The 11,665-nt window shown below is 43.5% G+C and overlaps 1 protein-coding gene across 7 annotated transcripts in view; it reads left to right on the top strand.

The window, feature by feature from the left end:
- Window positions 1-228: 228 nt before the first annotated feature.
- The window catches only part of LOC119401015 (uncharacterized), a 63,481-nt gene continuing 52,044 nt past the window's right edge, over window positions 229-11,665 (top strand). For 3 of the 7 annotated variants that reach the window (XM_049418100.1, XM_049418101.1, XM_049418102.1), the window contains exons 1-2: window positions 229-406; window positions 2,254-2,344. In XM_049418100.1, the coding sequence (XP_049274057.1) occupies window positions 2,263-2,344 (82 nt within the window). In that variant the 5' untranslated portion in view covers window positions 229-406; window positions 2,254-2,262. Of the gene's footprint in view, window positions 407-725; window positions 771-2,253; window positions 2,345-11,103; window positions 11,166-11,665 lie in introns of those variants that run through there. The other 4 variants (XM_049418103.1, XM_049418104.1, XM_049418105.1 and 1 more) reach the window with 4 other exon arrangements.

Raw genomic sequence — 11,665 nt, 5'->3', positions numbered from 1 at the left:
CGATGGTACGCTCCTCTACATGTTTCCACTAACAATATCATAATAATAATAATAAAAATGTCACTAAACGATGGAATTCCTTGTGGCAAGCCCACGACCCTCGATTAAGCTAACCGCATGCACAGAATGTCAAACCAGCTGAGCAAAGGTGTTGTTATTCGCAGCTTTGGCGCCGACGCAGAGACGTGGCTGCGCTTTGAAAATGCCACTGCGATCACTCTGCGGGGTGTACGATGCACGTGCACGGCTGCAGATGAGGACACCACCGCGTTGTTGTGAAGCATCATTTGTATATACGGAGTTCGCATACAAGCGCGGTAGGTGTTTTCTTGCGTGCTCGCACATTCCGTGCCCATCGATCACGTGGGACGCGAGAGAGCTGACGACTCCCGGATAAACACCGAAGGTAAGGTGCCTTTCAAGGGACACTAAAGTGAAACAATGAAACAGCTTGTACTGATAAATTAAGTTTTGAAAACTCTTCTATACGGTTAATTTCACTGCCGTGGGTTAATTACCAAAATAGGAAATGAAGGTCAAAGATTCAATTTTGAAGTTCGCGCCGAAATCTTCGCACATGGATGTCAGCGTGACGTCACGGATTTTCAATGTGTGTGTTTTTTTTCACGCTTTTACCCCATTGACTGAACGCTAAAAAGGTGTAAAATTTTGGTGTCAGTGATGTTCATTTACACTGCGCTGGGCTTGACGCCTCAAGCTTCAGGTTCAAGCTCGGGAAGCTAACGCATCAATGTGACACGCTCCATTAAGTGAGTCTCCAGTTGCTGATATCTAAAACAATTGATTACTATAATTACTGTACTAACTACGTCAAAGGTTCCTCGCGGTTAGCTTTTACAACGGCTTCAAGTACAAGTATAACTGGGTTCTTGGTGAACTTGTTTTATTTCTAGCAGAAGAAAGGGGCACTGCAGTCGCTGAACTATCCATCGCTCTTGTAAAGTTTTCATTGAATTCATTTTAATAGTAGTTGTAATTTCGTATTCAGAAACAATGAAACAAGTCAGTTTGCATATATGAGGGAATTTTAAATGCTACGAAAGGCTTCTCATTTGCAATGCCAGATCGCGCCGTCACTACGAATAGATATTCGTAACGTGACGTGACGCCAACAGGCAAAAAAAAGAGTGTTCCACACTCGCTGCCATGGCTGCGACTGGCGCTGACTAATACTCCCAGGTTTAAATGCACATATATACCCTATAAAGTGGACGGGGGGTTGACCGCCGCCCTAGCTCAGTGGTAGAGCATCGTACGCGTTATTCGAAGGTCGCAGGTTCGGTCCCTGCCGGCGGCAGGTTATCTTTTCGTCCACTGTACTTTCTTCACACTTTATCCTAATTGCAACGAATAACATCCCCTATACTTTCTTTGGCATTATTGTCTGTTAGTTCTCATTAATATTGTGCCTAACTAAGAAACGAGCCCTTAAAAGTAACCACGCATATATGTCATACGCTGAAAAAGTATGGGATCAGTGACTCCGAGGATAAGAAATTTGAGGGTGAGATAACACCCCCGTAACCAGTTAAGGGAGAGAAAATGATAAGCGTTTATGTATGCAACTCATGGAAGAGTTGTAACGTCCTGAACGTGATTTGTAAACATGTGTCCTGTTCTCTTTAACGTGGCGGTGACCGCGTATATGTATAGCATTTCACTACGAATAAGCATCACGGTTGCAAATTAGTGCCCGCGTCTGCGGCCCTACAAAACGCAATAAACGCATTTTTGTATGAATGTATACATACATACAATACAAGCTGCAAACATTACGAGTGGATTTGACGCCCCCCCCCCCCCCCCTTTCTCTGGCTGCGCCTATGACGTGTTACTACAACGTAGAGGCAGGCTTACAGAAGAGACTTGGTGGGCAACTTAATCACTAGATTAAGATGCACTTTTATAAAAAAAGTAATTAATGTTGTAGCGCATATTTTGTCTGGAGTATAGTTTCACGGGACAGTTCGTACATGTCCCAATTTATATCCTAGATATTTCGTCACAAATTTTAGCTAGGGAAAATTTTTATGGTCACATAAAAACTGACCCATACACTGCTTCTGGCATTCTGGTTTGGTTCCCTGGAGTAAGACGCTTCGCGTTAAAGAGAGGGGGAAAGAAAGGTGGTGCTTCATCTACACCAAACTCCTTGATGACTTTGTAAGTTCGAATACGCGAATAAGCCTGACCATTTTATCTTTTCACATTTTTATTCCTCACCTCTCATAGCGCAATAAGATGGGCACACCGATGGACGTTCCGCTGTCAATCGCCCTGGTCGCAGCCATGATTTCTTCTCCTGGAGCCAACGCTGAAAATAGTAAGAATAATTTGTAGATTGCTCGCAGGCTCGGTATTAAGATGATCACATCTAGGTTTCCTGCAAGCGAAACAGGCTGCCGTTTCTTGTTTAACTTACATATCGACCGGTTCATTATGTATCTTAAGCGCGTTAAATTGTACTGTCTGCTTCTTCTCGGTTTTGCACAAGTCGTGACGCAATCTAGAAAGAAGGGATGAACCAATTTCATTCACTGTAGCTACTAATTAAAGCACTGTGATCAGAATGCAAAGCTGGACTAGTTCGAGTGTTTTGCTTTATAAGGCGCTAGAACTACGGCTATTAAATAGTTATTAGGCGGTAAAAAATTAAAAGCATACACACAGAGCTCACATGAACCGTGGAATAATGTAGAAAACGTTAGTATGAATGAGTGATCGTCGCGATAACAAATTTTGCCGGACAGCGCGATCTATGTTCTATGCATCTGTTTGGTCATTGCATTAACAATGTCACATAGGTGAGAAATAACAGTGATACATAAACATTGCCCTGCATGAGAACACCAGAGCGAGGAGGTATAGTAAATTTATAGAGTAATTTTTAACACATACAAATTGCCGGCAGCTAGTTATGTAAGCGAATATACATTCGATGATGGCTTGCAAGACTCTAGACTGCAGCGTGAGGATGGGCCGTGAAAAGACAGCGAAAGCCTCGTCAAAGTCTAAGAAAATAGCGTTAACCCTAACGTTCTTTTGCAGAATGTTAGCTAAACTAAGAGCAAAAATATATGCATGCGTATAACGCCTTTCGAGTGGTACAATAAATAGTTAACTGCAAAAGGCGCGGTCAACTTCCTTAGACATCGGCAGCGGCGGTCACCCGGAGCAGACCGTGCTAAGGACTTCTTTTTCTACACGCAGTCCCCAGCAGCTGAACCGTGTCGCGGTTACGGGAGGATTTCCTACCTGCCAAAACCCTGGTCTGTCACGGCGTGCGGTGTTTCCGTCTACCGAACACTTCTGCGTTTCCCGGAGGATCATCTTTTTCAAGCCACTGCCGCGAGCACCACTGCGCAGCCATTTGGCGCAACTGATATCATCCGGCAAAAAACGCCCCCGTGCTCCTTTGCTTCACATCGGCAGCGGCGGTCACCCGGAGCAGACCGTGCTAAGGACTTCTTTTTCTACACGCAGTCCCCAGCAGCTGAACCGTGTCGCGGTTACGGGAGGATTTCCTACCTGCCAAAACCCTGGTCTGTCACGGCGTGCGGTGTTTCCGTCTACCGAACACTTCTGCGTTTCCCGGAGGATCATCTTTTTCAAGCCACTGCCGCGAGCACCACTGCGCAGCCATTTGGCGCAACTGATATCATCCGGCAAAAAACGCCCCCGTGCTCCTTTGCTTCACATCGGCAGCGGCGGTCACCCGGAGCAGACCGTGCTAAGGACTTCTTTTTCTACACGCAGTCCCCAGCAGCTGAACCGTGTCGCGGTTACGGGAGGATTTCCTACCTGCCAAAACCCTGGTCTGTCACGGCGTGCGGTGTTTCCGTCTACCGAACACTTCTGCGTTTCCCGGAGGATCATCTTTTTCAAGCCACTGCCGCGAGCACCACTGCGCAGCCATTTGGCGCAACTGATATCATCCGGCAAAAAACGCCCCCGTGCTCCTTTGCTTCACATCGGCAGCGGCGGTCACCCGGAGCAGACCGTGCTAAGGACTTCTTTTTCTACACGCAGTCCCCAGCAGCTGAACCGTGTCGCGGTTACGGGAGGATTTCCTACCTGCCAAAACCCTGGTCTGTCACGGCGTGCGGTGTTTCCGTCTACCGAACACTTCTGCGTTTCCCGGAGGATCATCTTTTTCAAGCCACTGCCGCGAGCACCACTGCGCAGCCATTTGGCGCAACTGATATCATCCGGCAAAAAACGCCCCCGTGCTCCTTTGCTTCACATCGGCAGCGGCGGTCACCCGGAGCAGACCGTGCTAAGGACTTCTTTTTCTACACGCAGGTTGGTGCCTTGTACCTTCCCCTTTAGTAGCGATTTTATCCCTTGCCGCTGCCGAATCAGTGTGTTTATGCATTTTTCTTGCCTGTCTTGTATTCTTTCGCTATCTTTTTGATTGCACTATGACTAGCTCTGAATTGTGTGCGTCGTGTGCAAAAGCACTTCCCACCCTCAGTCGCTTTTTAGCATGTTGTGAATGCAATAAGTCCTATCACTTAGGTAAGTGCTCAGGCCTTTCTGAAGCACAAGCTAAGAACAAATCTGAAACTTTTTTCGTCTCATGGAAATGCACAAATTGCTATTCGCAGCGCCTGAGGGGGCAGGGAGGTGGTAAAGAAGGGAACGACCAGGATGTACGTGCTCTGCTCAATACAATTCTAGAGCGGCTCGAAAAGCTTGATAACCTTCCGGCGCAAGTTGACAGCATAGATAAAGCCATCTCTCACCTGTCTGACAAGTACGATGAGATTCTAAAAACTATGAATCAGCAAGACGCAGAAATAAAACATCTATGCAAGCGTGTGGACGTGCTTGAAGTCCAGGACAACCCCGCGCAGATTCAAGAGCTTAAGTTTGCTGTGCATAATCTTGAATGGAGAAGCCGTAGACAGAACCTAATTTTCCATGGAATAGCTCAGTCTGACAAGGAAGATTTGCTCTCTAAGATTAACGCTGTTGGGCAATCCTTAAGTCTTCCTGTCCTTGCGAAAAGCGACGTGGAAGCCTTGCACAGGTTACCGTCAAAGGCTGGGAGGGTTCCAGGAGTCATTGTTCGCTTTGTAAAATTGGAAACAAAAAGTGAATGGCTGCAGGGGAATAAGAGGCTGAGAGAAGGGCGGTCCAAAGTGTCAATCACTGAGAACATGACACAACACAGCCGGATTTTGTTGCAGTCTGCGAAGCAATGGGCAGATCGCAATGACTTTAAATATGCGTGGCACCGCGATGGCAAAGTTTATGTGCGGAAAGGTGACGGGGAACGGGCTCATGTCATCCAACGTGCAGAGGATTTGACGCGACTGGCCGTGTAACGCCGCGACTAGCCGTGTAATGCTATAATTCCATTTGTACACTTCCTAATTCACGATGGATTCCCCGTATGTTTCCCCTAATAACATTGGAAAACTTGTTACTAAATCTACATTATCAGTGCTGCACATTAACATTCAATCGATCCGTGGTAAAGAAGATCTTTTAGAAATGTTTCTTTGCGAATTCAGTTTCAAATTTAATGCAATAATGTTGACCGAAACTTGGATGTTAGAGAATGACTCTTTCGCTCTTGAAAACTATGATTCTTTTTATTTGCATCGCGTTGGTAAACGTGGTGGAGGTACATGTTTGCTGTTGCTAAAGCACATGTACTCGGATAGGATTGAACATTTATGCGCTGTTACACCTGATTATGAAGTTCTATCTGTGCTTTCTGGAAAACTACTTTTCGTTGTTGTCTATCGCCCCCCGTGTGGTCGCATTGAAGATTTCTTTGCTTACATTGAAAGTGTTTTTGAATTTGCGTGTCAGTGCCAATATACTATTTTCCTTGGTGGCGATCTGAATATTAATATTCTTGAGAATTCTCCAGGACGCACACAGTTGTTGCTTCTGATTGAGTCTTATCTTCTCCGAAATGTTATCACTGTACCAACCCGTGTTACCTCGTCGTCTGCAACTGCACTTGACTTGATAATCACTAATGAATCTACTGAATGTGTTTCTGCAGGGGTTATTAACAGAGCATTGAGTGATCACCTCCCCGTATTTCTGTTGAGCAACGTCTCATTGGTTTCTAACAAAATTACTCACGACTCATTATTTCGGACACAAAATATTAACGCCAGCTCATTAGAAGAATTTCGTTGCATGATATTAAATTTTGATTGGACGCCACTGTACAGACACACGACTGCAGACGAGGCATTTAACTTTTTTTTTAAAACACTTCACAATGTTTTACAGCAAGGCATTCCCATACAGGGTTGCGAAAAAACCGAAGAAGGCCCGTAAGCCTTGGATGACGTCTCGCATCCTTAAAATGATTTCCAAGAAAAACAACTTATATCAGAAGTTTTTACAGAGTCGCGAACACCCCGATCTCGTAGCTTTTAAAAAATTTCGCAATAATTTGAATGGCACAATAAGAAAATCTAAAAAAGAGTATCACATTCGCTTATTTTCAGGCATTAGTGATCAAAAGGTTCTCTGGAATAGATTAAACATGTTGCTAAAATCTGAACGAACGTGCTCACCTGCTTCTCTTACAATTGATGGTATCAACTATGTTGGGAAAGATTTAAGTGACAAGTTCAATGACTACTTTGCATCCCTTGTTCAAAGTGAGCATGACCCTAGCACTCTCGATTACGTGAGAAACCGAGCACAGGACACCATGGCACTTATCGAGTGTGATAGCGATGAAGTATTAGCCGCTTTCAGACGTATGAAAATCAGTAAATGCGCGGATGCTTTTGGTCTGACAATGAGACCCGTGCTACATGTACTTGATGTCATTTGCCCCTTCCTAACTCATATTTATAACTTGTCCCTCAGCACTGGTATATTTCCATCAGAAATGAAAAAGGCGAAAGTGATTATTCTCCATAAGGGAGGTGCTAAAGAAACCCTCGGTAATTATAGGCCCATATCCATTCTACCAATTTTTTCCAAGGGATTAGAGCGAGTTATTTATGTGCGTATTTCAAAATTTTTCGAAAAATACGGGCTGATAACCAATACACAGTTTGGTTTCAGGGAAAGATCATCTACGGAAGTTGCGTTGCTCACACAAAAAGAACTTATTCTTCATAATATAGAAATGAAACTATTGACTTTAGGAATATTTATAGATTTTTCAAAAGCGTTCGATAGAATTAATCATAAAACCCTTCTTTTAAAACTTCCAGCTTATGGTGTCAGAGGTATTTCTTTGGATTTAATATCGAGTTATTTGCGTAATCGTACTCAGTATGTGGGAATGCAAAGAGGCAAAGCCGCTGGTGAGGATCAGGTAACATCAGACCTGTTGAAAGACGGTGGAGAGATTATGTTAGAGAAACTGGCCACCCTGTATACGAAGTGTCTCTCGACAGGGAGGATACCAGAATCTTGGAAGAATGCCAACATCATCTTGATTCATAAGAAAGGGGACGTCAAGGACCTGAAAAATTACAGGCCCATCAGCTTACTGTCCGTTGTCTACAAGCTATTCACAAAAGTAATTGCTAACAGAATTAATACGACATTAGAGTTTAATCAACCAAGGGACCAGGCAGGATTTCGTACAGGCTTCTCAACAATAGACCATATTCATACTATCAATCAGGTGATAGAGAAATGCGCGGAATACAACCAACCCCTATACATAGCCTTCATAGATTACGAGAAGGCATTTGATTCGGTGGAGACATCAGCAGTCATGCAAGCACTGCGGAATCAGGGCATCGACGAAGCCTATATAAACATAATGGAAGAAATCTACAGCGCATCCACAGCCACTATAGTCCTTCATAAAGAAAGCGACAGAATCCCAATAAAGAAAGGCGTACGACAGGGAGACACGATCTCTCCAATGCTATTCACCGCGTGTTTACAGGAGGTTTTCAGGGCCCTAGATTGGGAAGAATTAGGGATAAGAGTTAATGGAGAGTATCTCAGTAACCTGCGCTTCGCTGATGACATTGCATTGATGAGTAACGCGGGAGACGAATTACAGCTCATGATTACTGAACTGGATACGGAAAGTAGAAGAGTAGGTCTGAAAATTAATATGCATAAAACTAAAGTAATGTGGAACAATCTTGGCAGAGAACAGCGCTTCGCGATAGGTGGCGAGACGCTGGAAGTTGTAAAGGAGTACGTCTACTTAGGACAGGTAGTAACCGCGGAGCCGAACCATGAGAGTGAAATAACTAGAAGAATAAGGATGGGATGGGGCTCATTCGGCAAGCATTATCAAATCATGAATAGTAGTCTACCACTATCTCTCAAGAGGAAGGTATATAACAGCTGCATCTTACCGGTACTTACCTACGGAGCAGAAACCTGGAGACTTACAAAGAGGGTTCAACTTAAATTGAGGACGACGCAGCGAGCGATGGAAAGGAAAATGATAGGTGTAACCTTAAGAGACAGGAAGAGAGCAGAGTGGGTCAGGGAACAAACGGGGGTTAAGGATATCATAGTTGAAATTAAGAAGAAGAAATGGATATGGGCCGGCCACGTAGCACGTCGGCAGGATAACCGGTGGTCATTAAGGGTAACTGACTGGATTCCAAGAGAGGGCAAACGCGTGAGGGGAAGACAGAAAATTAGGTGGGTAGATGAGATTAAGAAGTTTGCAGGTATAACGTGGCAACAGAAAGCACAGGACCGGGTTGATTGGCGGAACATGGGAGAGGCCTTTGCCCTGCAGTGGGCGTAGACAGGCTGATGATGATGATGATGATGATGACTCAGTATGTGGCTATCGACAACCACGACTCGTCCTGTAATAAAGTAGAACATGGTGTTCCTCAGGGTAGCCTGCTTGGTCCTTTGCTGTTCATTATTTATATTAATGATTTGATAGAAATAGACACTAGTGTTCAATATATTATATACGCAGATGACACGAGCTTACTCTTATCGGGTTCAAATGCAGATGATTTAGTCAATCGGGCCAATATCGTCCTAAATAAGTTACATACTTGGTCTCTTAAAAATTCCCTTCTTATTAATTCCAATAAAACTAAAGCAACATTTTTCAGAGCAAAAAATCAAGTTATTTCTGTCAGAGCCACACTTACCTTAGGAGGAAATGCCATAGAAATTACTGACACAGTTAGAACGCTTGGAGTCTACTTTAATGAATTCATGCTCTGGGATAGTCACATAGAACATCTTCAAAGTAAGCTTGCACGTGTAGTTGGCGTTTTGAGAAAATTCCAGCATCTATTGCCAGAAAAGGCAAAGCTTACGTTGTACCACGCCCTGTTTGAATCACAGTTAAAATATTGCGTATTGGTATGGGGAAGTTCAACAAAAACAAATATTAGTAAACTAGTCTCTATGCAGAAAAATGCGCTTAGAGCGATTGCTGGCGTGCCTTACAGAACGCACTCTGAACCACTGTTTACCACCTACCATATCATGCACTTTACCAACATGTACCATCATCGTCTTTTACAGCTCTACAAATCACAGATTGAACGCGGCATATTGTTCTTATGTGAAGTCGCTAACCTCCACACCAACATTCTTTGCTACCTTACAAGACACCACGAGTACTGGTCTGTGCCTCACCCACGTACTAATTACGGCTTTCAAACCCTAAGCTATACATTACCTTCCTTGCTTAACAAGTTTGGCTTTACTCACACCTCGATACGCGAACTTTCCTTTAACTCTCTTCGAAACTTATTTCGTTAATGTGTACATTTTTGATGATGATTTGTGATTTTTGATTTTTAATGTGTGCACCTTAATTATATTTTGTGTACGCAACTTTATTTGAATATATCTGGAGATATAATGTGTTTGTAGTGTCACCCATTTTATTGTGCACCGTGTTCTTTTTTTCTGCTTTGGAGTTCTTGTTTGTTATGCTACAATGTTATCCTGTGCTATTTCTGTTTCGTGCATACCGCAGTGCCGATGTATACGGGGGGAAGGGAGCAATGTCAAGCCGCGACTGTGCGGCTTTTTTTCCCTCCTCCTCAGCCATGTATATATATATTTTTTTTGTATGCATGTCTGAAATAAAGACTCAGACTCAGAAGTCAAACCATAAAGTATAATTAAACTGTATACACCACCCAATACAACGTCACTTCCTCCTTGACTTGAACACTGCATATGTCGTAATATATTACGTGCTTTATATAACGCCACCGAATAGACTGAACACGAGTTTCGTATTGGATGTTCCAATACGGATTATGTAAATTGTTCACAATATAAAAGAAAGTTCACTTGGAAGTCCATCCATGCACGTTTCTTGCCTTTGCACTTCAATTTGCAATACAGACTATCAGGACCTAATACACAGCGATTGTTCTAGATTTTGAAATATCACAACTAAATTTAGGCTGTCAATTTTTGTAACACGGCTTCGTTACCAAAATCGCTAGGTTACCGATTCCGCAGCTGAGTTGACCATCCTCCCGGGACAGTGCTAAGTAATATCTATACAGGGTGTTTTTTTAGACAATACAGATTTTAAATAAAAATCCTATGACAGTAGGCTGTTGTCGTTTTCACACACGCACTCCACGTCGAGGCGGAAAAACTTTGCCGCAGTTACAATGACACCAAAAGTGCGGAGAGCTGGGATTGTTGGTTGTCCATGATTAGAAAAAACAGCGCAAAACCACAGGACACACAGGACACACCGGACACACAGGACACACAGGACACACCGTTACCACTAACAAAAACTCGTTAATTAACTTTTTAATTATTGACTTAAGGGCACGTGTTTATATTAGAAATTTGTAGTGCGTACCACTTTATAGCATACCTATTTTAGGTATGCCAAAAATTGGCACGCACTACAAATTTCTAATATAAACACGTGCCCCAAGTCAATAATTAGAAAGTTAATTAACGAGTTTTTTGTTAATTAGTGGCAACAGTGTCATTTTAACTGCGGCAAAGTTTTTCCGCCTCGGCATAGAGTTCATGTGTGAAAGCGGCAAGAGGCATACTGTCATAGGATTTTTATAAAATATCTGTACTGTCTAAAAAAACACCCTGTATATGCACAACAAACGCTTGCACGCATCAAGAATCCTATTTATTTTCCAGATGAATTAGCACGAGTATCCTGCCTTCATTTACGCTTTCCCGACCTCCTGAACATAAGTCACGTAAGCCATATTCTTACATTATATCATTTACGTGAACCAGCGAACAATGAGATCTGACGTTAAAAGGTTCAACAACCGATTCTTATAAATGTACCCGGTTTTAAAAAACATTAAGTGTCACCGGACGAAATGCTTACCGGTTAGAGTGGGCAATCCTACATTATGGTATAGGGCAGAAAGCGCGGTTCAACATTGTTGTTAGCAGTCGCGAGCGTGTTAATATGTATATGTAAAAGCTCGTTAATTGGACCCTCGTTACTCCGAAAAATCAGATAATTCGGACATGTTCCTGGTCCCGGCCAGCACATGCATTTGTTTAATGGCACCAAACTCTCGTTAATTCGGTCCATTGGCCAACCCGGTTTGATTCAGACGATCCTCGGGGCTCGCCGAGCGCGAAGCGCCGCAAATGTGCGACGCAAAATTGCGACACCGATGTTCGCAGACAACCGAAACGAGGCGGCGCTGTGCGCATCGCTGGAGCGGCACTCAGCAGCTTC

The sequence above is a fragment of the Rhipicephalus sanguineus genome, chromosome 7 (genome assembly GCF_013339695.2).
Source record: "Rhipicephalus sanguineus isolate Rsan-2018 chromosome 7, BIME_Rsan_1.4, whole genome shotgun sequence".
In the NCBI taxonomy this organism is placed as follows: Eukaryota; Metazoa; Arthropoda; class Arachnida; order Ixodida; family Ixodidae; genus Rhipicephalus; species Rhipicephalus sanguineus.
This window is presented reverse-complemented; position numbering and strand designations above follow the sequence as displayed.